The 21,233-nt window shown below is 45.0% G+C and overlaps 2 protein-coding genes across 2 annotated transcripts in view; one reads left to right on the top strand and one right to left on the bottom strand.

Moving 5' to 3' along the window:
- LOC143318577 (tensin-3-like) overlaps positions 1–778 on the bottom strand; it is a 49,254-nt gene extending 48,476 nt beyond the window's left edge. Inside the window, exon 1 of the mRNA XM_076726997.1 lies at positions 714–778. The gene's annotated coding sequence lies outside the window, so the exon portion shown is untranslated. The remainder of the gene's footprint in view (positions 1–713) is intronic.
- Positions 779–2,731: 1,953 nt separating this feature from the next.
- Positions 2,732–20,549, top strand: LOC143317960 (PH domain leucine-rich repeat-containing protein phosphatase 1-like). Its single transcript, XM_076725787.1, has 17 exons — positions 2,732–4,684; positions 8,081–8,277; positions 9,729–9,854; positions 10,031–10,179; positions 12,239–12,385; positions 12,907–13,134; positions 13,423–13,625; positions 13,730–13,790; positions 13,893–13,988; positions 14,491–14,646; positions 14,809–15,009; positions 15,421–15,583; positions 17,153–17,283; positions 17,388–17,504; positions 17,890–18,084; positions 18,193–18,430; positions 18,634–20,549. Exons 1-17 carry the CDS (start codon positions 3,064–3,066, stop codon positions 19,783–19,785), a joined length of 5,181 nt encoding a protein of 1,726 aa, XP_076581902.1. The 5' UTR covers positions 2,732–3,063; the 3' UTR covers positions 19,786–20,549.
- Positions 20,550–21,233: the final 684 nt, after the last annotated feature.

Here is a 21,233-nt window from a genome sequence, read left to right as displayed (position 1 = left end):
TTTTCATTAGTGCAATAAAATCACCCCCCTGTAGTCCACCTGATGCCCACAGAGGATCCTTATTGACTTACACAATCTTATTTTTTCATAAATACATTGAATTCAATCCACCAGCAGGGTGAGTGAGGGTGAATTTCATTTTATTCTACGTGTTTCAAATATATGTCAATCAATTAGTGCTCGGTCTAATTAGTATCAAATTCATGTCACTTGATTCAAAGCCATTTTTGGAGGAAGTTCATTTGCATTGGTAATAAGTGTAATTATCACACCCCTACTGGCAGGGTTTTTCACTTGTCCTAAGAAAAGCAGGCTTTTAAGACTTGATACAAGATTAAATGACCTCTTAAAATGGACTGAATCCCAGTGGAAGTACATCTCCTGGGGTTCAGTGTCTTAATGTGTCAGTAGGCTAATCTCCCCCTCTCAGTGCATCTGCAGGGAGACACGTTTCACTGCTAATCCCCCCGAGATTTACCATCCATCACATGTCCCTTTGTTTACTGAAAGTGGTGCCCTACACTAAAACTTGGCCCAGCATCAGTGGCTGTTAACGTTCAAGGAAAGAGGAACATGACGCCCAGTTTGTCCTCCATGAATGAACATTGACCGGGCCATGCTGAAAAACTTTACTGTACTTCAACCTTTACTGTAAATCAACTCAACAGAAGAAGAGATATTACACATTTTAGACAACAAGAAGGGAGTCTTACCTTTGATGATTTTGCAATAAACAAGAAGTGAAAGTCACAGGAATATGCAGCCTGATGAGTGGAAGTCTGTGTGACTGGTGTAGAAAACAAGGTGGAGACTCGACAGTGGGAGGGTGGAAGAGAAGGAGAGCAGGAGAGAGAGCATGGTGAACTCCACTGTCACAGTGCAACTTGCACTTTGCCCTCTGTTGGACTGTAATGTCACAGCAGTCCACTTTGGCACATATGTTAGCTATAACAGTTAGAACATACTGATGATACCTCTCATCAGCGCATGCAGTATAGCTCATCAAACAGCTTCATTGATTTGCTGTATCTGTGCTCCAGAGAGGCAAAGAAACACAAAGATTTGATCAGCTTTTTAATGTCAAGGGTAAACTTGTGTTTTATTTCACAGACCATCTGATAAGAGAGAGTAACTACATTGAATGGCATGAATGATTTATTATGCTAAGGTACCAAGCAGAGGTGAAATGTCACTAAACACATTTACTCATCCGCTGTAATTGGATACAAACTTGAGGTAATTGTATTCGAGTATTTCCATTTTCTATTACTTTATACTTCTACTTCACTGTATAACCTGCTGTTATTAATTAAACTACAAAATAGTTTAAATTCTTCACCACGGCCCACTATAACATTATAGTGCTGCCTACACAGCAATCCATCGGAAATGATAAAATAATAATAATGTAACACTGGCAGAGGCTGTTCTGCTGCATAATGAATTTTGATACATCACAGAAATGTAACTCTTTCTTTAGCAACATATTGGATGCAGGACTTTTAGCCCACTTGTAATGGAGTACTTCTGCTACTACTAGAAATATTGTCTGTTTACTACATTTACTTCAACAAAGGGTCTGAAAACTTGTTCCACCACTGACTTGCATAAACAATAAATTGTTCCTAAATAACTGTAGGAGTTACTGGTGGCCATGGTGATACAGTCTTTATCTCAGTAGGTGGCGCCAGAAGACGCGTTCTGTCAAGTCATAGAAAGAGACGAACAAGGCAAAGAGACAATAACTTTAATTTCTCGTGCAGTCAGACCTATACGATTATTGCGGGTTGTAGAAGGAGGAGGATATTCCCATTTTTATTTCTGTTGAGGGGAGGGTAGTGTGACTTTTTTGGGGGGAGAGCAGGGGCGTGTGCTTTATTTTTTTTATTTCATTTTATTACTCCACAAATATATATTATTTTTTATTTCAGCCTTCATTTGGGAGCTTCAGAAATTCATTATTTAAAAACGAGAAGAAATAGTAACATTAAACGTGGCTTTCGTGGGTGCCATGAGTCATGCGTTTAGTATTCGCTTCGTCAGAAGTCAAAGCTGCTGGATGTGTCACTACCGCAGGACAGCCCCACGTGCGCAGAGGCCACACTGCTGGGCCGCATCTCATGATGCGGTGTTGGAGGGGCCCTTTGTCAGTACTGTAACGCCAATCCGTTTTCAATGCAAGTCATCCAAAGTATTGCAGCCAAAAAATAACACGTTGCTCCATCTGACAGCTTCTCCATCAACAGCAGCACTGGCAGCTATCAGAATGGATTACTGCTTCTCATATTTGTGGAAATTAACCGAGTTGTGGTATGTAGTGTAGCTGAGGTAACGAGCCTCACCACGCGTAAAAGTCTTCTGTGTGACAAACAGCTTACCAACACCGTTAATTTTAACTAAATAAAATAAGAAATTCATCGCCCCACCCCACTAACTCTGGTACTGTGCCTTAAGAGTGCATGCAAATACTGACATGGCAAAACTGGCCATCACAATTTCCTAAATTCCCACTTGTTTCGTCCAACAACACGCATAAGAAGACGGATTTCTAGCGCTCTTAACATAATAATACCGGGGAAATTAGTACTTTCCCAGTTGTTTTGACCATGCTGTGAGGTAGGATCCCCGTCGTGTACACACCTTTACAAATTCCGAGCTTTCGGGCAGCACGTTAAGGTCTCATAATTCATATCCAATGAGACCCCGCCCTGGCCACCGTGTACTGCTGACCGTCACTCGCCGTCTGTACAGCAGCAGTCGCGCCTACTCGCGCTAGCTTCCATGGCGACCAACTAGAAAAGCGTTTTCTAATGTCGACCAGCCAGTTAGCTCCTATAAGCGAGCTAACAGGCTCATTATGAAACGGGATGATGTAGCGGAATAACTCTTTGGAGGAACCACGCAGTACTTTAGCATGCTAAGCTAACGTGGAGCCATACCCATTTGCCTGGAGGAACTGGCCAGCAACTACAGTGAGCTAACGACTGTAAGCTAACGCAGGCTAGCATTCACCTGCAGACGGTTCTTGCTAACTAACTGAAGCCGCCGTTGCTAGCCAACAGGATGGAAAGTGTGAAGGAAAACGATTCTGGAGCGCTTTCGTCTTCATCAACACCACAGGGGATACTTGAGTCCGGCAGTGACAGTAATTCCGTTAAGACAAGTGGATTAACACCGCTACCAGCGGGAAAGAGACCCTCCATCGGGGAGGATGACGGTGGGGGCGCAGAAGCGAAACTCTTCGGGAAGGGACTTGCAGCCACCTCCCTTCTTCAGATTGCGATAAGGAACGGCATCTATCAGAACCAAGTTGCCAACGCTATCGGCGGTGCCGCCAAAAATCTTAACATGCCCGCCGTGAAAACAGCCAGCATTTACAGTCTGACATCAGCCAACAGCACCACTTCTGTCAACTCTTTGCTGAGCAGGAGACGGCAGAGACATAAGCGGAATCTGTCGCTTGGGGCTCCGCCGACCAGCAGCTCGCCCGGCGTGTCCTCTGCGGAGGCGTCCAGTCCCGCTCCCTCAGTCTCGCCGCTGAGCACCCTCAGCCTGGATAGGAGGACTTTTCTTCGGCAGAAGCAGTCAAAGCAGCTTCAGGCCTCGGATAAGACATGGGTGAGGTCGGACCTCCGGCGGGGCTGCATTCACGTCCACGACTGGCTCACGCCCTCCTACCCGCGGCCGGTGCTGTGCACAGTGGATACCACTGCTAAAGAGGTAGCCAGCAAGCTGGAAGGGAGCAAAGCTGGAGCTGTGTTGAGATTTAACTGCAAAAACGCTGCTCTAGTGGACTTGAATGATAATAGTAAAGGCAGCAATGGACATAGTGATGTAATTGAAAGTGTTAGTGACAGTGTAGACGTCAAAAACTCCAGAGCAGAGGAGAATGAACACACAAAACAGTTTTATCCTGATGCTAAACTGTCTTCTAACTTGCTGGATGATAAAACAGGAAGTAACTCTTCATCTGAGGTCTATCTAAATGACATCGGGATTGATTTGAGCCTGAGTGTGGCAGACTGTTGTGGTGTCTACTCTGGTTCAGATATGGAGAGCAGCACCTGTGAGGATTTCAGCCCAGGTGGACCCAGAAGCACAGAACTCCGGGACTCTCTCAGTGATGGCCTGGGATTGGGCACAGATTCGTCAGTGTTGAGCCCAAACTGTGACAGCGCCACAGAGGAACCTGACCCGTTTGAGAGCTCCTCAGATGAAGTAGACCTCACTTCTTCTCCAACACATTCAACAGGCAACTCTGCTGCAGACCAGCAAGTGGACCTGCCTGCCACAGACCTCTGCTGTGCTTCCAGCCAAGTCATAACCACACTAGACAACACTGAAGCTGGAACTGGTGATAACGTAGTTGACCCCAAATTAATCAAACCTCCCTCTAAATGCCCGAGCAGCTCTCAGACTCGGCCTCTGACCAGCCAAGCATCTGTCCAACCTGACCCGGAGATCCCTGGGGGGAGCAGAGGGTGGCCGGAGCCCACCAATGCTAGTCCGACCCCGGCTCTCTTCATCCAGCTGCACGGTGGAGCTGTGCGGCGGCTGGGAGATGATGAGAGGCCCCTGCAGATATTAAATGAGTACCTCACTAATCTGGGATTTGAAGACCCATGGAGGGTGCAGGGGGAGGGAATGAATCCAGAAATTGGCTGCCTGATTCGCTTCTACTTTGGTGAGTATTGTTGGAAAATCAAAATTCAAAGCACTTACAAATTTAAGTGAATGGCTTATTCCTAAGGAGAGATCAGCAAGCATGTTAGCAAGAAAATCTGGACACTTTTATTAGTTTTATTATTATTCTTTTCGAAATATACTGCACCTTAGCTGTCAGAGAGCCGCTAGCAGCTCGTTACACCATGCCACGTTAGTTGTGCTCGGCTTGTCCCTGCTCATTCATTGTTCATCCATTCTCAGTGTACCGTGAGCGCTGTCATTGTGTTTGGTCAGTCGGACTGTTAAACAAGTGTATTCAATTGTTCTGGTGGGACAATGCCCAGTGTTTATCCTGTAAACCCACCCAACCCCTCTGTGTGTATGCCTGTAGGGAGACACATCTGGAGGTAACAGGTGTGCTCTTTGGGCACACCAGTCACCGAAATTGTGAGGCATTATGATGCTGTTTCTCTTCTTCTGCTGTTGTTGTTATTGATAAAGATCCTGTTTTGCTGACAAGCAGGGTAAGAGGATGGAAAAACATCCAGGATCTCTTATGGGATTAGCACAACTGGATATTGTTTGTGACCTTGTTTTTTTACACCATCAGCAAAGACTGTGGGTAGAAAGAGTTAGAAAGAGTTGTGTGATGATGGAGGAAGAAACAGTAAATCAGTTGTACTAAAATGAACTTATTCAGTTTGATTTAACTCACATTCTCAGTCCTTTTTGTAATATTTTGGGCGTGTCTCTCCATCTTCTTTCATTGAAGAACACTCTTTCTTCTCCTTTTCCTTTGTTATTTTTAATTTCTAAAAAAATACACAATGAGACATACTATTACAACAAATATCAACAGCAGAGATAAACTTAAGATGTAGTACAAAACTGGCTCCTCTATCCTGAAAATGCAGTGTGGAGCGCTGGACAAATTCCCCTGCCTTCCCCTGCACCCCCCTTCTCTTGACTCCCACAGTAACATGACAGAGGGACAAAGCATGACGGAGAGTTAGGCTGCTGAAACCAGGGGCCCTTCCAGCTACTGCAGACAAACACACAGCCATGAAACAAGCAGTGAGAGGCTTCAGTGACAGTGCTCCTGGCATGACAAGGACAATTATGGAGGAGCGGTGGTGTGGCGATGTGAAGTGACTGCAAACTCATGATTTTGCCAAAATGAGACATTTCAAGTTAAATTGGAATTATTTACCACAAGACATCCGCTCTAAAATGGTGGCTCCAACTGTTATTTTGAAATACTTTCATAGTCCTGAAAAGGAAAAATTATCCATTAATTCACAAGAAAATGTTTCTGCTCCACTTCTCGATGTGTCCATTCTGAATTGTTTGTTAATGTTGATTTGCAGAATCAAGCCAAAGGAGTCTGACTCAGCATAATCCTTGTGACAAAAAAGCACATTGCCAAGTGTTCTCTCTCTCTCTCTCTCTCTCTCTCTCTCTCTCTCTCTCTCTCTCTCTCTCTCACACACACACACACACACTCTCAATGTGCTGACAGTAAGAGAAAAGTGACCTTAGTGGAACTCAGATTTCACCTCCTCAGTGTTTCGGATCTCTCTGAGACAGTCGCAGTGGCGGACTGAGAACTGCAGTACCCAGAGGTCACTGCTTTACTCTACAAGGTTAAAGACTCAACTCAAGGACCCAACAAAGTCCTCTGACACTTCTGTCCAAAACTTACCAAATACCTTCGGGCCGTGAAAGCAAATTTGTTATTTTGTCCTCGCAGTGTGGCTGTCACTGCACCACACCAGATACACACCTCAGTGATGCTGTTTAAGAACTGCAATACAAAATAGAGCTTCAAGCAAAGTCTTGAAACTGCAAACTGGAAATGGTCAGACACTTGGTGCACTTCGGGACAAGATGCACCAAAACAGTTTTGTTGTAGCATGAATAGGAAATGGCTATTGGCTGCTGGATGAGAGACAGGATGTTCTCCGTCCAGAGAAATAGACGGAAGGAAAGGGCATGTATGCCTATATATATTAACACACTACATCTCGCCTGCACCGCCCAGGGAAGGGCGGACCCACACTATACACATTCCACATTATTGTTTAAAATGGGGTCTGTTTGAAAGAATCAGATTGATGTGCTCTGTCGGTACGTTTACGTCACGTTTGTCCAATCAAATGCTTATGTTTTTCTGGTAAAAGACTCCTGTGGACAGATCCTTCATCATGAAATGGCCTACAGAAAGCTCTGAAATTATAGGTGGTAGTCACCCAAAGTAATGAGTATTTGTTCAGAAAGCTGTTTTAATTTTTCGCTTTTAGGGGTTTCCTCTTTTTTTCTTCTTTCTGGGTGTTGGATCTTTATTGGTTTTTGATTTTGGTAAACACTGTGTTGAAAAAGAGATTTTTAATCTCAAGGTGTAGACCCTGGTTAAATAAAGAAAATCTGGATTGGTATCATATACAGAAGGTCTCCATCAGGCCTCTTTAAAGGTTTAAACTCCAGTTTTCTCAAGAGTAGGCTTGGATATCATTTTTACATTCTTGATACTATTGCAAAAACAATACTGTCACTTTTTCCAAAAACCTTACTTGGAGGAATGTAGGCGTGTTTTTCTACAACGTCTTTTTGTTATTTAACAAAAGAATCAGAAGTTCTCAAGTATTAAAGTTCTGATTTAAATCTGATCAAACTAAACAAGAGTTCAGGTTTCAATCCATAGTTAAAAAAAAAAAAAAAAAAAAAAAAAAAAAAAGACCTGAGGTTCGACACTCAGCCCTACTCAGGAGTTGGATAGTCCCAGTGGAAGCTTATTGATGTTTTGTTGAAGTCACTGGGGGAAGCAACAGTCAGGATCCCAACGGTGCTGGTGTTATAAGACATTACATAACAAGCTAATCAGATTTGAGGCCTCTCAGTGGCTCAGACTCTTCACGTGTCTCCCTCCCTCTTGTTCTCTGGTGTGTGTGATCACCAGAGCAGACAATAAAGCACACAGACAGGAAAACGTTTTAGAGGAGAATATATGTTATCAATTGGTAGTTGGTTTCACTGTGTTTAAACACACAGTTAATGCAGGGGAACTCCATGTGTGTGTTTCTGGCCAATCCCCTGCGTTGCCCTGTGGCTGCTTTTTGTGTCAGCAAAGGGTTAATGTAACAAATCACGCTTGAGTGACTGCTCACTCTCTCAGCCCACGGGCTATTAGCTATGATTCACTTACATAACCACCTAGCTCTCTTGTCGCTCGCTTTCTGAAAGAGAAACCCGGTGTGAGAGAGTTGATTCACAAAATCCCAGAAGGCTAAAAATAACCTGTTCTGTTGTGCAAAAAGGCCATTAGGAAAAATAAAATCGGTTTGTGTAACCATCAGTATGTTCACAATCATCAGCAATCTCATTTATTCTCATGTAACGAGGGTCTTTCTCTCTCCAGGTAAGCCTCGAAGTGTTGGTGGGTCTGAGCGTGTGCAACTTTCGGGGGTGTTCAACGTACGGAAAGGGAAGCTGGCGCTGCCTGTGAACCGCTGGTCGAAGCGTCAGGTCACACTGAGTGGAACCTGCCTCATTGTCTCATCTGTGAAACACGCCCACACCGGCAAGATGCACATCCTCCCTCTCATTGGAGGAAAGGTACTTTCTTCAGCGCTGTCATGTCTCTTAACTTCTTTTATTAGTATTCTTGCTGGGTACCTGTTTATCAGTATTAAAGGAACAGAATTCCTCCTTGCGGATTAGAGCAGCGGTGCAAAGCATGTTTGTGTTGGAGCTCAGAGGTCGTTCACTGCTTGTGTAGCTGGGTGTTCCCCCTACCCTCCCACATACTGCACCAGGTTACTGCAGACACACAATTCTCCATTAAACACTGTTTGCTTGGCACTCAGCAAACCTCTCATATCTGTGCAGTAAATATGAAGATAGAGGCATGATATGGTTCGCTTAGCTTTGCATAAACACTGGAAATGTAGGAAACCACTAGCCTGCCTCTGTTTAAAGGTTAGAAAAAAAACCTACCACTATCTATAATAACTAATTAATATGTTGTATCTTGTTTGTTCAATCAGTACAAATATCGTAATGTCAAGTGAACACAGTTGTTGGTTTTATGGTGAGTTATTTGCTGGACCATTTCTTGGCTGAGTCCAGTGACTTCCTGGACTCACAGCTGATTGCCTGGTAACTGGAAGTCACTGCACTCCGTCATGAAATAGTTCCCTGTAAGAAACAGCTTGTCCTTTTTACACTTTCATTAATCAGTGAGCTTTAGAGGTGCTCGTCTTGGTATTTTTAACTTTGGACAGCGCTGTGCTCTCCTGTTCCCAGTTTTTATGCTGAGCTGGGCTGACCATCTTCAGGCTCCAGCTTCACATTTAGTGTACAGACATGAGAGTGGAATCAATCTTCTAAATCTAACTATCAGCAAGAAAACAATAAGCATATTGCCCAAATTGTCTGACTATTCCTTCAAGAAAATCATAGTATTTTGCTCTAGTAAAACAATAAATTTGAGCACTCAAGAAAGAAGAAATATTGAAACATTAATGATGACATACTGCTTATTTATCAATAAAGACTAGCCCACCCTCTTTGGTTTTGTCGTTGCTTCAAGATAATCATAGAGTAAAACACTTTTACTGTTTCGTATTGGGAAGTCTCTTCTCTGTTTGGTAATATTATCTCCTAGGACTTGCTGTCCCATCACACCTGTACAAGTCCCTAGGGACAAAATTCAAAATGCTTCCTTGAATTGGATTTGTAGAATGCATCTTTATCCAAATTAAGATGACATGGCACAGCTCTGAGAGTATGGTATGTTTGAGAGGAGTTGTGCAACATGTTTCAGTTTTGATGGACTTGAAATTAAAGCTCACACTCACCAAGTTAGAGTGACTCTTGACCCAGCAGAAAAAGATGGATTTGTGCTGTATCAGCCATTTCTGAAAGCAAACGTGAAGTGAAGAGTCAGAGATGGAACTTTTTGGATGGAACTTCAGTCATTAAGTAGGCAAGGAAGATTTGTTTAAAGAGAATCTATAAGAAACCTAAAAAGATTGAAGGAAACTAAAACGTGTTCTGTGCTGCAGGTGGAGGAAGTGAGGAGACACAGCCACTGTCTGGCTTTCAGCTCGGCGGGCCCTCAGAGTCAGACTTACTATATCAGCTATGACTCCTACACAGAGCACCTCCGCTGGCACAGGACAGCCTCGAAGGTACTTAAAGTGTCAGATGTATGTATTTGTGTCCACAGTAACACTCTTTGCTTCCTTATGGATTCAAGGTTGGTTTATCATGATGGCAAGATTTTCCACATCTTAACTGCCTCTGGTGGACTCATTGTGACGAGTTTCTCATCACCCTGTCCTGTCCATCCCTCCCTCTCTGTCAGATTGCGTCCCAGAGGGTGAACTCAGTCGATCTGTCGTGCTGCAGCCTGGAGGAGCTGCCTGCTCAGCTCTTTTATAGCCACGACCTGACACACCTCAATCTCAAAAACAATTTCATTTCTCTGCATAAAGGTGTCCCAGCACTCACCAGGTGAGTTTTTTTTTTGTTTTTTTTTTTTACCAACACTCCTGCACTGACCACACTGAGACAGGGTCTACTACCATGCTGTGTGTTGAGGAACAAGGCAACAGAAGGAGCCAACAAATGAAAAGCAGCATTGTCCTCTTTGTTATTCTCTCTTTTGGATGCACAACGTCTCTCAATGGTTTTTACTCTCTTGGGGAGCGACCATATGGTGTAAAGACGAAGCAGCTTAGATCAAATTACAGATGACATGAGTGTGTGTGTGTGTGTGGGCGGGCGGGCGGGCGGGCAGCTGTGTGGTTTGGATGATTACAAGTTTGCCACACTAGTGATGAGAGATTTGACATCCAGCCACCTGACCTCTGGGACTGAGGGCTTTTTCCAGATCAGTTTGTCCAGAAGCTCGCTGGTGTAAATGGACTGTATTTATATTGCACTTCTCTAGTCTTAGCGACTATTTACAGCGCTTTGCAACACAAATCAGCATTCACACATTCACACACTCATTCATATATCAGTGGCAGAGGCTGCCATGCAAGGTGCCACCTGCTCATCAGGATGGTAACCATTCATGCACATTCACACAGTCATGGTACAGCATTGAGAGCAGTGTCGGGTTCAGTATCTTCCCCAAGGATACTTCGACTGTAGACTGCAGTGCTGCAGGGGACAGGGATGGAACCACAAGCTTTCTGATAAGTGGACAGCCATTGTGACATTGTAAGAGAGCGCCTGTGGGTCTGTGCAGTCGGCCGATTCCTTTCGTCATCTGCTATGGGCCAAGTGCCCCATCAAAATACTGAAGTACAAAAACAATGGATGGCAATCACCACTTTTTCACAGGGATTATGCTGAGCTGTAATGCTGACGGGTAAAATCCAGCACATCAGGTAGCTCCAATAAGGATTTCTAACAGCAGCATCAGAATGAAACAGGATCCAGACCTACAAATTAGATAAGCAGTATACATTTGGAGTATTGTGCTGTGTCATATTTAATACACAGAGCTGGCAATATCCTACATTTGTCTTATTTTCAACAGAAAAACAGAACCTGCAATGTTTTAGTCCTGTATATGTGGCTCTCAGATTCAAGCCCATGCGTTCCTGCAGAAGATGGAAATCTGCAGGTCATGAATATATACTTAGATTAAAAAAAAGAAACAGCTCAGTTATTTCCTAAAACAGCTCGGCAGGACAGTGTATGTGGGATTGAACTCCATACAATACTTGTTAGTAGGATCAATTTCTTGCTTGTTCTGGTCTTTTCACTGTATTTGTTGATGAGAGATGACTGATGTCAGAGTAGCATTTTAAGTATGTGAGCACCCAACTGTATATGTTTTTAACCTATGTTAGTTTCCCAAAAGAAGCAATTCAGCATTTGTTTCAGTCTCTTCCTTAAATTTACGCTGCTGATCCAGTATTTATCTTCGAGCAGTTTCTCTTGATTTTGGCTTCTTTGCAGCCACCGTATGTAAAGAGAACACTCTGTTGAAGCCGGACATTTACGTGATGAAAATGACTAGACGTACAGCCGAGGGTAAATCTGCTGCCATTGTTCCTCTGTAAACACACGCTTCCCATGTGGTGTTTGGAGGAATGTGTTTTTCCTGTGGCGTGCCTGTGACTTTCCCTCGGAAGGACGTGGGTCCGGCTCAGCCTTTCACCCTGACCCCTCTGTGAACTAGATTAGGTTAGGCCAAGAAAGCCAGGGAAGCCACACACGCACGCACACACACATCCAAACAAGTTCCTACCTGAACCACATGCTGCATTGTTATAGTGAACACTTTGTCGTGTAAACGTTTAGCTTTAAATAGCATGTGTGCTGTCACTGTTATGGCGCTGGCTTCCCCTCTTGTACTTTTCCTTGTTTATGAGACAGGCGTTACATAACTAAAAAAGTTCAGCATATTTCTTTTTGTTACAGCCTCAATCAGAAACAAGTCTGATTATACCACTGACAGATTAATATCTTTGTCCCTCTTTGTCTGCCCTTTTCTTCCTGACCCTCCCTCTCTCTCCCTCTTTCTCTCTCAATGACTGTCTCTCTAACTCTCTAGGTTTTGTAAACTGAGAAGCCTCAGTCTGTCAAATAACGCTCTGTCAGAGTTTCCTCTGGCCTTGTGTGACATCTCCTCGCTTACGGAGCTAAACTTGTCTGGAAATCGTCTCTCCTCTCTGCCTGCAGACGTGGGAACCATGCACAAGTAAGTGGGCTGAAAGAAAGTGATGACCTCTGGGCTGCAGTTATTAATGATAATTAATTGCCAGATATTTATCCAAGAGCAGAATTTATCCTCAGTGACCTGCACTTTGCTGACAGACATCAGACGGGAGTTGTTGTCATTGTGGTTCCATCAGTGCAGATTAATCCGTCTCTGTATTAAGTGAACAACTGGCTGTGCACCAGACTTCTGTCGTGATGGTGCAAAGGTTTTGTCCAGGTGATCAGAGTGCAGAGTCATGCTGATGCTAGTGTGAACCAAAAATGTAGAGGACACTGTCACTGCAGAAAACTTAAACCTCTTTTGGGTGATGAATTTTCATTTCAGTTCCTGCATGCTTTTTCCTAACCCAGCTTTTTTGTCAGTTTCATGGATATTTTTAAAACAGAGATGCAGACTAAAGTCAAGCCCTTCATATTTTAATTTTTTGTCATCTTATTTTCTGTGGGGTGTATCATCAGTTGGAGCTTAAATATCCCCTCCCCTCTTGTTGTTGTGTCCAGCCTGCAGACTTTTCTCCTGGATGGTAACTTTCTGAGTTCTCTGCCTGTGGAGCTGGGCTCTCTGGAGGGCCTGACCTACCTCGGCTTGTCCTTCAACTGTTTCAGTTGCGTCCCCCCCGTCCTGGAGAAGCTCAGAGGCATGGAGAGACTCTGTCTGGCAGGGAACCAGCTCTCTGTCCTGGATATAGCTGGGCTGCAGTGGCTGCCTGCTCGCCACATAGACCTCAGGTAAACAAATCCACACGGACTCTGACATTTTTAGATGCAATGCTTGAACAAAGCTCATCTGAAATCTAACACTTCCCTCCTCTGCAGGAACAATGTGCGCTGTATTATGCCTGCATCACTGCTGGTTCTGGTCTTTTTGTCCTGTGGATTTGGAATCCTTAACAGCAAATAATTGAAGTTCAGTTTAGCCGTTGTTATTTTTGCAGCCAAACCAACAGGGGCTCAGGTTAGAAATGAAATAAAAATTTATTAACTGATGAGTTAACGTTCATGTTCTCTCCTGTACAGGCTGAACCGGCTTCAAAGTATGACAGTGGGAGACTCAGAGCAGCTGGTCCACATCATCCAGCTGGACCTGAGGGACACCGGATTGCAGGAGCTGGATGTCAGGCCTCTCTGCAGACTGGAGCTCCTTCGCTGTGACAGAAACACTCTCTCCCTCCTCAGAGTCGATGGCCACGCCCTCAAGAGCCTGCACGCTGCACACAATGGTACGAACACTTTTGTGTGTTGTATAGATGTTAAAAGACAATGCCTGCTGCTTAATATGCATTCCCTCTCAGACTACTAAGAATTATGCATGTTATGTTTTCAGAGCTGAAGCTACTGGAGGTGCAGCCGGTGCCAGAGAATCTGACTGTTCTGGATTTGTCCTGGTATCAAGACTCTATGAATACTTAACTGTCCTATTTACTGTGTAGGAAACAAGGCTGTGTGCCTGTTGTAAACTGGCTGCTGACTGTATTTGTTTTATTAAGGAACAAGCTGGGATGCATCCCTGAGTGGGTGTGTGAGAGCAGCAAACTGGAGGTGTTGGACGTCAACCACAATTGTGTTACAGAGCTGCCTGAACGGTGAGCGTCACACAAACACCTGCATCATAGACTTGTTTTTCACAAACTGTAGAGCGAGGTTCTTAAAATGGTGAAGGTTATAATGTGCAACCTCCTGCAAGAGGCTAAGTCTTTAAACTCACATGTATTTTTCCTAAAGGTTTCATCGTTACCTGTAGCAACACGCCCACACTGATGCAGAGCTATTTTCAATCTGTGTACAGCCTGTGGCAGCAATTAAAAATATGCACTGTTGCCTTCAGAAAATTTGATCACAGCTTCTTTAGGGGCATACACGCATGGTGTAATGACCACTATCATTGTGTACAGGCTCATTAAAACAAACAAGTAATTCCAACAGGAGCTCATCCTGTTCTTCTCCTTCTAGCCAGTCATGATTCAAGAATTAATTCAACATGAGGTGAACATATTGGGTTACTGTAACATAGGGGTACACAAAATACTGTAATTTACAGTACTTAAAGAGAGAATGAGCTTGCTGTGTTGTCTATTTGTGTTGTAGCCTGATGTCCAGTGGGAGCCTGAGAAAACTGCTGGCAGGTTGGAATGAAGTGTGTCGGCTGGCTGAGAGGCTAGAGAGATCACAGCTGGAGGTCCTGGACCTCCAACACAACCATCTGACTGAGCTCCCCAACAACCTGTTCATTAAAGCACAGAGGTGTGCATGATAACACACTTTGCCCATTTGATCTCCTCCTGTGTTTTCCACATCTCTCTCTCCATCTATCTATTTTTTCCCTTCACATCAGTCTGTTTTAGCTTTCATCAAGTCATTTGTTCAAGTACTAAGTTTGTCTTCTCTGTTGGGATTTCATCACAGCTTGCGATACCTAAATGTATCAGCCAATAAGCTGGAGAACCTCCCTGCAGCCAGCCTATCAGAGGAAAGCTTCAGCAGCCTGGAGGAGCTCTATGTAACCAACAACAGCCTGACCGACAAGTGTGTCCCTCTGCTGACTGGACACGGCCACCTCAGGGTGCTTCACCTCGCCTACAACCAGCTACAGACCTTCACTGCCAGGTACATTTCAGTACTGTACATGAAGTGAGCTCACAAAAGAGCTAATCAGTGTATGAGTGGTGATGAAGGACAAATTAAAATAAGAAACAGAAAACTCAGAAACACTGTCACCCTCAGAAGCATCACTTATTAAAGTGTAGTTCAGGTCCAGGTCAGGTTGCAGAACATCACCCATTTCAAAGCACCTAATTGTATTGTTTTTGGCCCAGCCAAGCTCAAACTCCCATTCATTCGCTTTTATGAGTTGTCGTAATCCCAGAAACATGGCACATTATCATCCAGTCTAAAATCAGAGACTTGTTCCAGAACCAGGCTAAGGTCACAAGAGAGATGAGTTTGATGAATGTGGTTCCTAAAAATACAGTTTGCAGTGCCAGTGCTCTGATATAACCGTGCCTCCACCCCCTGCAGTAAACTGGCTCGGCTGGAGCAGCTGGAGGAGCTGGACCTGAGCGGCAACAAACTGAGGGCTGTGCCCACCACCATCCTCAGCTGCCAGCGTATGCACACACTCTCTGCCCACTCCAACTGCATCAGCGCATTCCCTGAGGTTCTCCAGCTGCCGGAGATCAAGGTTAGTTTGAGCTACACAGGTATTTTAGGCATCGTTTCCTTCATTTAGCTGTCATGGTCCTCTGGAGATTGAAAATGTAAACGTGTGGCTGTCTTTCCTCTAGCGCCACATCCACACAAAACATCCACACACGCTTCAGCAGATCAGTGATAGCTGTTGTCCGGGTTAGGTGCTTTGTTGAATTAGTTGGGAAATTAAAGATGAAAATCAGGGTCATTCTACCCTAAAAACCATCCTTCCTATTGTCTCCTGTCACATCTCTGTCTGTCTGTCTACCTCTGTGCTCATCTTTTTTGGGTTGGGCCAGATTAGGAAATCCTTTGTAATCTCCTAGTAACTCCCTAATCTGCCTTTCTCTGAACCCAAATGTCAGTTCCATACTCTGTCTGTGCATGAGCGTGTGTGAAATAAGGGTGGGAACAATAATACATTTGTGGATGTGTCATGAGTGGTCAGAAATTTGAAAAGCCCATATTCCAACACAGTAGGTTCAAAAGAGAATGAGAACATCTAAAAACATGGACCTTTAGTGTAGCCTAGCAGCAGCTGTGCCATGTGTAACATAGCATATAAGATGTCACCTGTGGGTTGTCTCACAGAAAAGGAACATGTTGACAGACCTGCTCCATTCTGGACACCGCTCGTCACTGTTCACAGGAAACATTTTGACAACTTGTCAAAGCTGGCTCACTCCTCTGACAAACAAACGCAAGAGGGAACGCAACTGCAAATTATATTTATTTAACAAACATAGGCAACAGAAACTAAGGACAACTAAATACAACAATGTGTGTCTGTAATGTAGAATATCAGCGGTGAATGCGGGTGCATGGCTGTGTGTGTGTGTTGTGCGTGTTGGATGCAACCTAAAAATGAACAAAAGCAACAGGTGAGCTGCAGGGTCACGCCGGGAATGAGAAGCCAAGAGAGTGAATGGGCCGATTCCACAGGTATTTAAAGCCGCAGCCCCGCCCACTAAGACGCACACCGGAGGCTGATGATCAATCACGCTCTGAAACAAAGAGGAGAGGGCGAGCCAGACACCATATACACACACCAACAGATCCAAACAACCCCACCCCACTTGGGGTTGTCACAAACTACAAACATTAACAGTGGCTCTGTTTCATGAAGTGTCCCGGGGAGCCTCTGCAGTGAGGCAGCATGTACAGCTCCAAACCCTGGACACTGGCTCACCTAAAGGGAATGTAGCTCTCATTAATGTTACTGATTCTATCTATGCTTTTCCCACTGTGCCCTGCAAAAGGCCTATAGAGGAGAAACATTAAAGTGATAAGAAACATACTGTATCCAAGTATGTGTCACATAATGATAAATTATTTCTGCAACACAAGTGAAATCACATTTTCAAGCAGCGTTGGAGGACAAACAACTTTCTGTTGTTGATGCGGATATGAACCTTGAGAAACAAATCAGCAGGTCTGAGGCAAGTTTAATGGGATTTACATCTGAGGCTTCATTGTTCCTTGAATTGAAGTCATATTGAAAAGAAGTATAGCCAGAGATTCTCTGTCCTGTGAGCTGACCCTTCGTCTGTCACTTCCTCAGTGTGTCGACTTGAGCTGCAACGAGCTGACTGAGATGACTCTGCCAGAGACGCTTCCTCCGAAGCTTCAGGAGCTGGACCTCACAGGAAACCCTCGCCTCAACCTGGACCACAAGAGCCTGGAGCTCCTCAAGTATGACCCTGAACCATCCTGCAGTATCCACTGAGTCAACAACAGATATATTTTGCACATATTATTAAACCAACTGGCTATTCCTTGTTTTCTCCTCTCTGCAGTAATATCAGATGTTTCAGGGTGGATCCATCACCTTCAGCTCCGTGTGTGAGTGAGAGCCACGGGGCCCCTGCAGTCTGGAGCCACGGCTACACAGAGGCCTCTGGAGTCAAAAACAAGTCAGTCCTCCCCCCTCGCATTCTTTTCTCTAACCATTGACTCACCGGCATTTTTTCCTTCCAAATTCATGTGTTTTATTGATCTCTTAAAGTCTGTCAGGACACAATTATCAGTAAGTGAGTCAACTTTATTTGGTTTGTTTAGCACTTTTTCAAGTGCTTTTAAAATATACTCAATTACACAAAGATATAAGCGATAGTAATGAAATAATAAAAAAAAAAGTCAGTGCAGTGCAGCCGGGACTACAGTCATGTTTTCAGCATCTGGTGTCGGAAGGCTTGCTGCTTCCTTCTGGACCAGTCACAAACAGGCAGTCAGTGTTCCACTTCCTTCTTTCTGCACAGCGCAGAGATAACCTGTCGATCTTCTCGTTGGTGTCCTCAGGCTGTGTGTGGCTGCTCTGGCCCTCGACAGCTTCTGTGGGATTCGTGAAGCCCTGTATGGAGTTTTTGATGGAGACAGGAACGTGGAGGTGCCTTACCTGCTGCAGTGCACCATGGGAGACGTGCTGGCAGAGGAGCTTCACAGGGGCCAGAGGGAGGAAGATTATATGACCAACACTTTCCTCACCATGCAAAGGTAAACACACACGCACAGAAGGGAAACAACCACACCTGAATGCTTCCACAGCTAACTGCAGTGACTGTGATCACACACTCTCTTGAACTTTGTGCTGCTCTCCTGCAGGAAACTGGGCACAGCAGGCCAGAGGATGGGCGGCTCTGCAGCTTTATGTCACATCAGACACGACCCGGTGGCTCCTGGTGAGCACGGCGGCTGCTTCACCCTGAAGGCTGCCAATGTGGGCAGGTGCCAGGCTGTTCTGTGCCGCAATGGCAAAGCTATGCAACTCTCCACCACACACACCGTCAAAGAGGAGCCGGAGTACCAGAGGGTCCGGCAGCATAACGCCATCATCACCGAGGTAAAGACAGTGCCCGTAGAGACTGTGTGAACTGTGTCGTTGATGGTGATTTCTGATATTAGTGCTGAAACAATTAGTTAATTGAGTTAATTAATAACGTTCAGATGGACAGCAAGTACATTTTGATGATAATTGAATTCTTTGTAAGACATTAACTGATATCAGACATTTGAGGTTTGATCTTTTGTCCTTCTCTGCTGCAGGATAACAAAGTCAGTGGTGTGACTGACTGCACCAGGATCCTGGGTTACTCCTTCCTGTGCCCGTCTGTGACCCCCAGACCCCACATCTCCACGGTGACCCTCACCCCGCAGGATGAGTTCTTTCTCCTGGGCAGCCGTGGCTTGTGGGACCTGTTGTCTCCCGGCGAGGCGGTGGAGGCGGTCAGGAATGTACCGGACGCTCTGGCTGCTGCTAAGAAGCTGGTGACTCTGGCTCAGAGCTACGGCTGCTCTGACAGCCTCAGCGCTGTTGTTGTGCAGCTCAGTATCACAGAAGACTGCTGCTGTTTCTGCGAGCCACCACCTCCACCCCCGAGCCCCGGCCTGGGTGCACACACCAGCACACACCCCTACTCAGCAGGCGGTGACGGCGGGGTGCCGCTGCCCCCGGCCTCCTCAGGGACAGTGAGCGAGCTGAGCAGCGAGTTCAGCACATCTGAGATGAGCAGCGAGGTAGGATCCACGGCGTCTTCAGAGGAGCCGCCACCTCAGACCGAGCCCCTGGCATCCCACTTGAACCTGCCAGGGCGAGCTGGCTTGCGCAGACCTGGCTGTGGAGGTGGGAGCTTCCAGAGACAGTTCTCTGGAGCTCTGTCTGACAACGGGGTTGACAGTGAGGACGAGGAGCCCATCGCTGGTGTCTTCTCTAACGGCAGCCGTGTAGAGGTGGAGGCTGACATCCACTGTCTCCACCGCTATGACTGCCCAGTACCTCAAACACAGGGTCATGCTCTACCAAGCACAAACATCCCCCCCGCTGTCCCCGCCCATCACGAGCCTTCACATCTTCCGTTCTCCTCCCCGTCCCCTGTCCCTCCCTCCTCTCCCTGCTTCAGCAGGGAGGCTCTGTCAGGGACTTTGGGCCGCAGGGCCCGAGCTAACGGCTCCGTGGCCTGCCAAGGGAGGAACCAGGATCTCATAGAGGAAGCAGCCGATGCCCCCGTCAGGAAGCAGGGGGGCTACTTCAACGCTCCCGCCCAGCCGGACCCTGACGACCAGCTCATCATCCCGCCAGAGCTGGAGGAGGAAGTCCGGCAGATCATCCAGCAGCAGCAGCAAGAACAAATTCAGAAACACAGCCAGCAAGCACACAGCTACCAGAAACCTGCAGACTATTTCGTCACACCCCTCTAACGTCTGCGCCCCCATCCACAACAGCTGCTGTCAACTTCTCATCCAGGATCTGAGTTTCAGGGATGGAGAACTGTGGAATCAGGACCTTTGGTCTTGATGCTCTGCACTGCATGAAGTTGTACTGCTCCCACCAAAACCCTCAGAGTATTCTAAAGAGGCTGATGGACCACAGACTGTTTTTTGGTATGCTTTTTGTTATTTACTTTATTTTCTACTGTTAACTCTATGCCCCCTTAACGCAATGCAATTTTATAACACTTTCTGTTGATTAAATCTTCACATGTAATTGATTTTTACCACGTTTAATTTGAAGAAGCACTTTGAATGCTTTTCATTAGACTTTTGAGATGAGTTCTATGTTCAATGGTACTTTACATGAATGGACCATTCAGTTTTTGTGTTGTAGCAGACATTTCCCCTGTTTGCGGCTCATGGACTTAGTTGTAGGAGTTAGTAAAACTGTTAAACTAACTCCTAGGAGTTTAATACTTTAAGTGACCTAGTCACTGAGGCATACTAATATTCTCTGAGAGAAAAGATGATTATTTCAAAAGGCTGATACTCGTTTGGTTTGTGTTGTCGGGGGTGTGCAGAGTTCAGAGTGGTGCTGCAGTGGTGAGTAAATGCTGATTGGGGGGATCTTATAGTTGTCACCAGCTCAATGAATGTTCTCAGAACAGTGTTACAGACTTCTTGACAACAGCAAATTGCACAAGAAAGCTACTTTTGCTATATAATAAATGAAAGTTTTCAGATAACCACAACGTGTTTTGACTTTATGCAGCCATCTGTTGCCTTTTGTGTGTCTCTTTTAAAGGCAGCGTTCACTGGTCACAGAAAAACATTTTCTCACTATAACCCTCGAGGTATCGACGAGGTATGTGACGAGAAGAGATATTTGCTTCTGAATCAGAACAGTGGAGGTCAGTGGGATTTAAAGACACTGAAACAGTCCATTTGGAAAAACAGCAGCATGTCTGTCCTGAAACAGAAAACACTTAGCTGACCTGGCCTGATTTCTTTCACGTTTCCAGAAAGTTGCCATCAAAATCTTTATTTTTTTATTCTTTTTCATGAAACAATCCAAATTCTGTTGTAGAGCTGAAACAATTTGTGGATAAAAGTACACAAAATACGTTTTCAGGAATTGTTAATTAAGTCTTTTTAAGGAAAAATGCCAAACATTTTCTAATTCTAACTTCTCAAATGTGAGTATTTGGACTGGTGGTCAGACAAAACAAGATATTTGGAGACATCGCCTTAAGTTTTAAGAAACTGTGATTTATTTATTAATGAGGACAATCATCAGACTGGTCCAGGGCTGAAAATAACTGTTTTCATGATCAACTTTCCTACTAATGATCTTCTCTGTTCATTGACAGTTTGATGAAATGTCCAACAGTTGTGAAAAATGGCCAAGTTGATGACTCACATTGCTTTTTGTGTCC

Source organism: Chaetodon auriga, chromosome 3, assembly GCF_051107435.1.
Source record: "Chaetodon auriga isolate fChaAug3 chromosome 3, fChaAug3.hap1, whole genome shotgun sequence".
Classification (NCBI taxonomy): domain Eukaryota; kingdom Metazoa; phylum Chordata; class Actinopteri; order Chaetodontiformes; family Chaetodontidae; genus Chaetodon; species Chaetodon auriga.
Note: the sequence above shows the minus strand (reverse complement) of the source record. Positions and strands in the feature narration are given on the sequence as shown.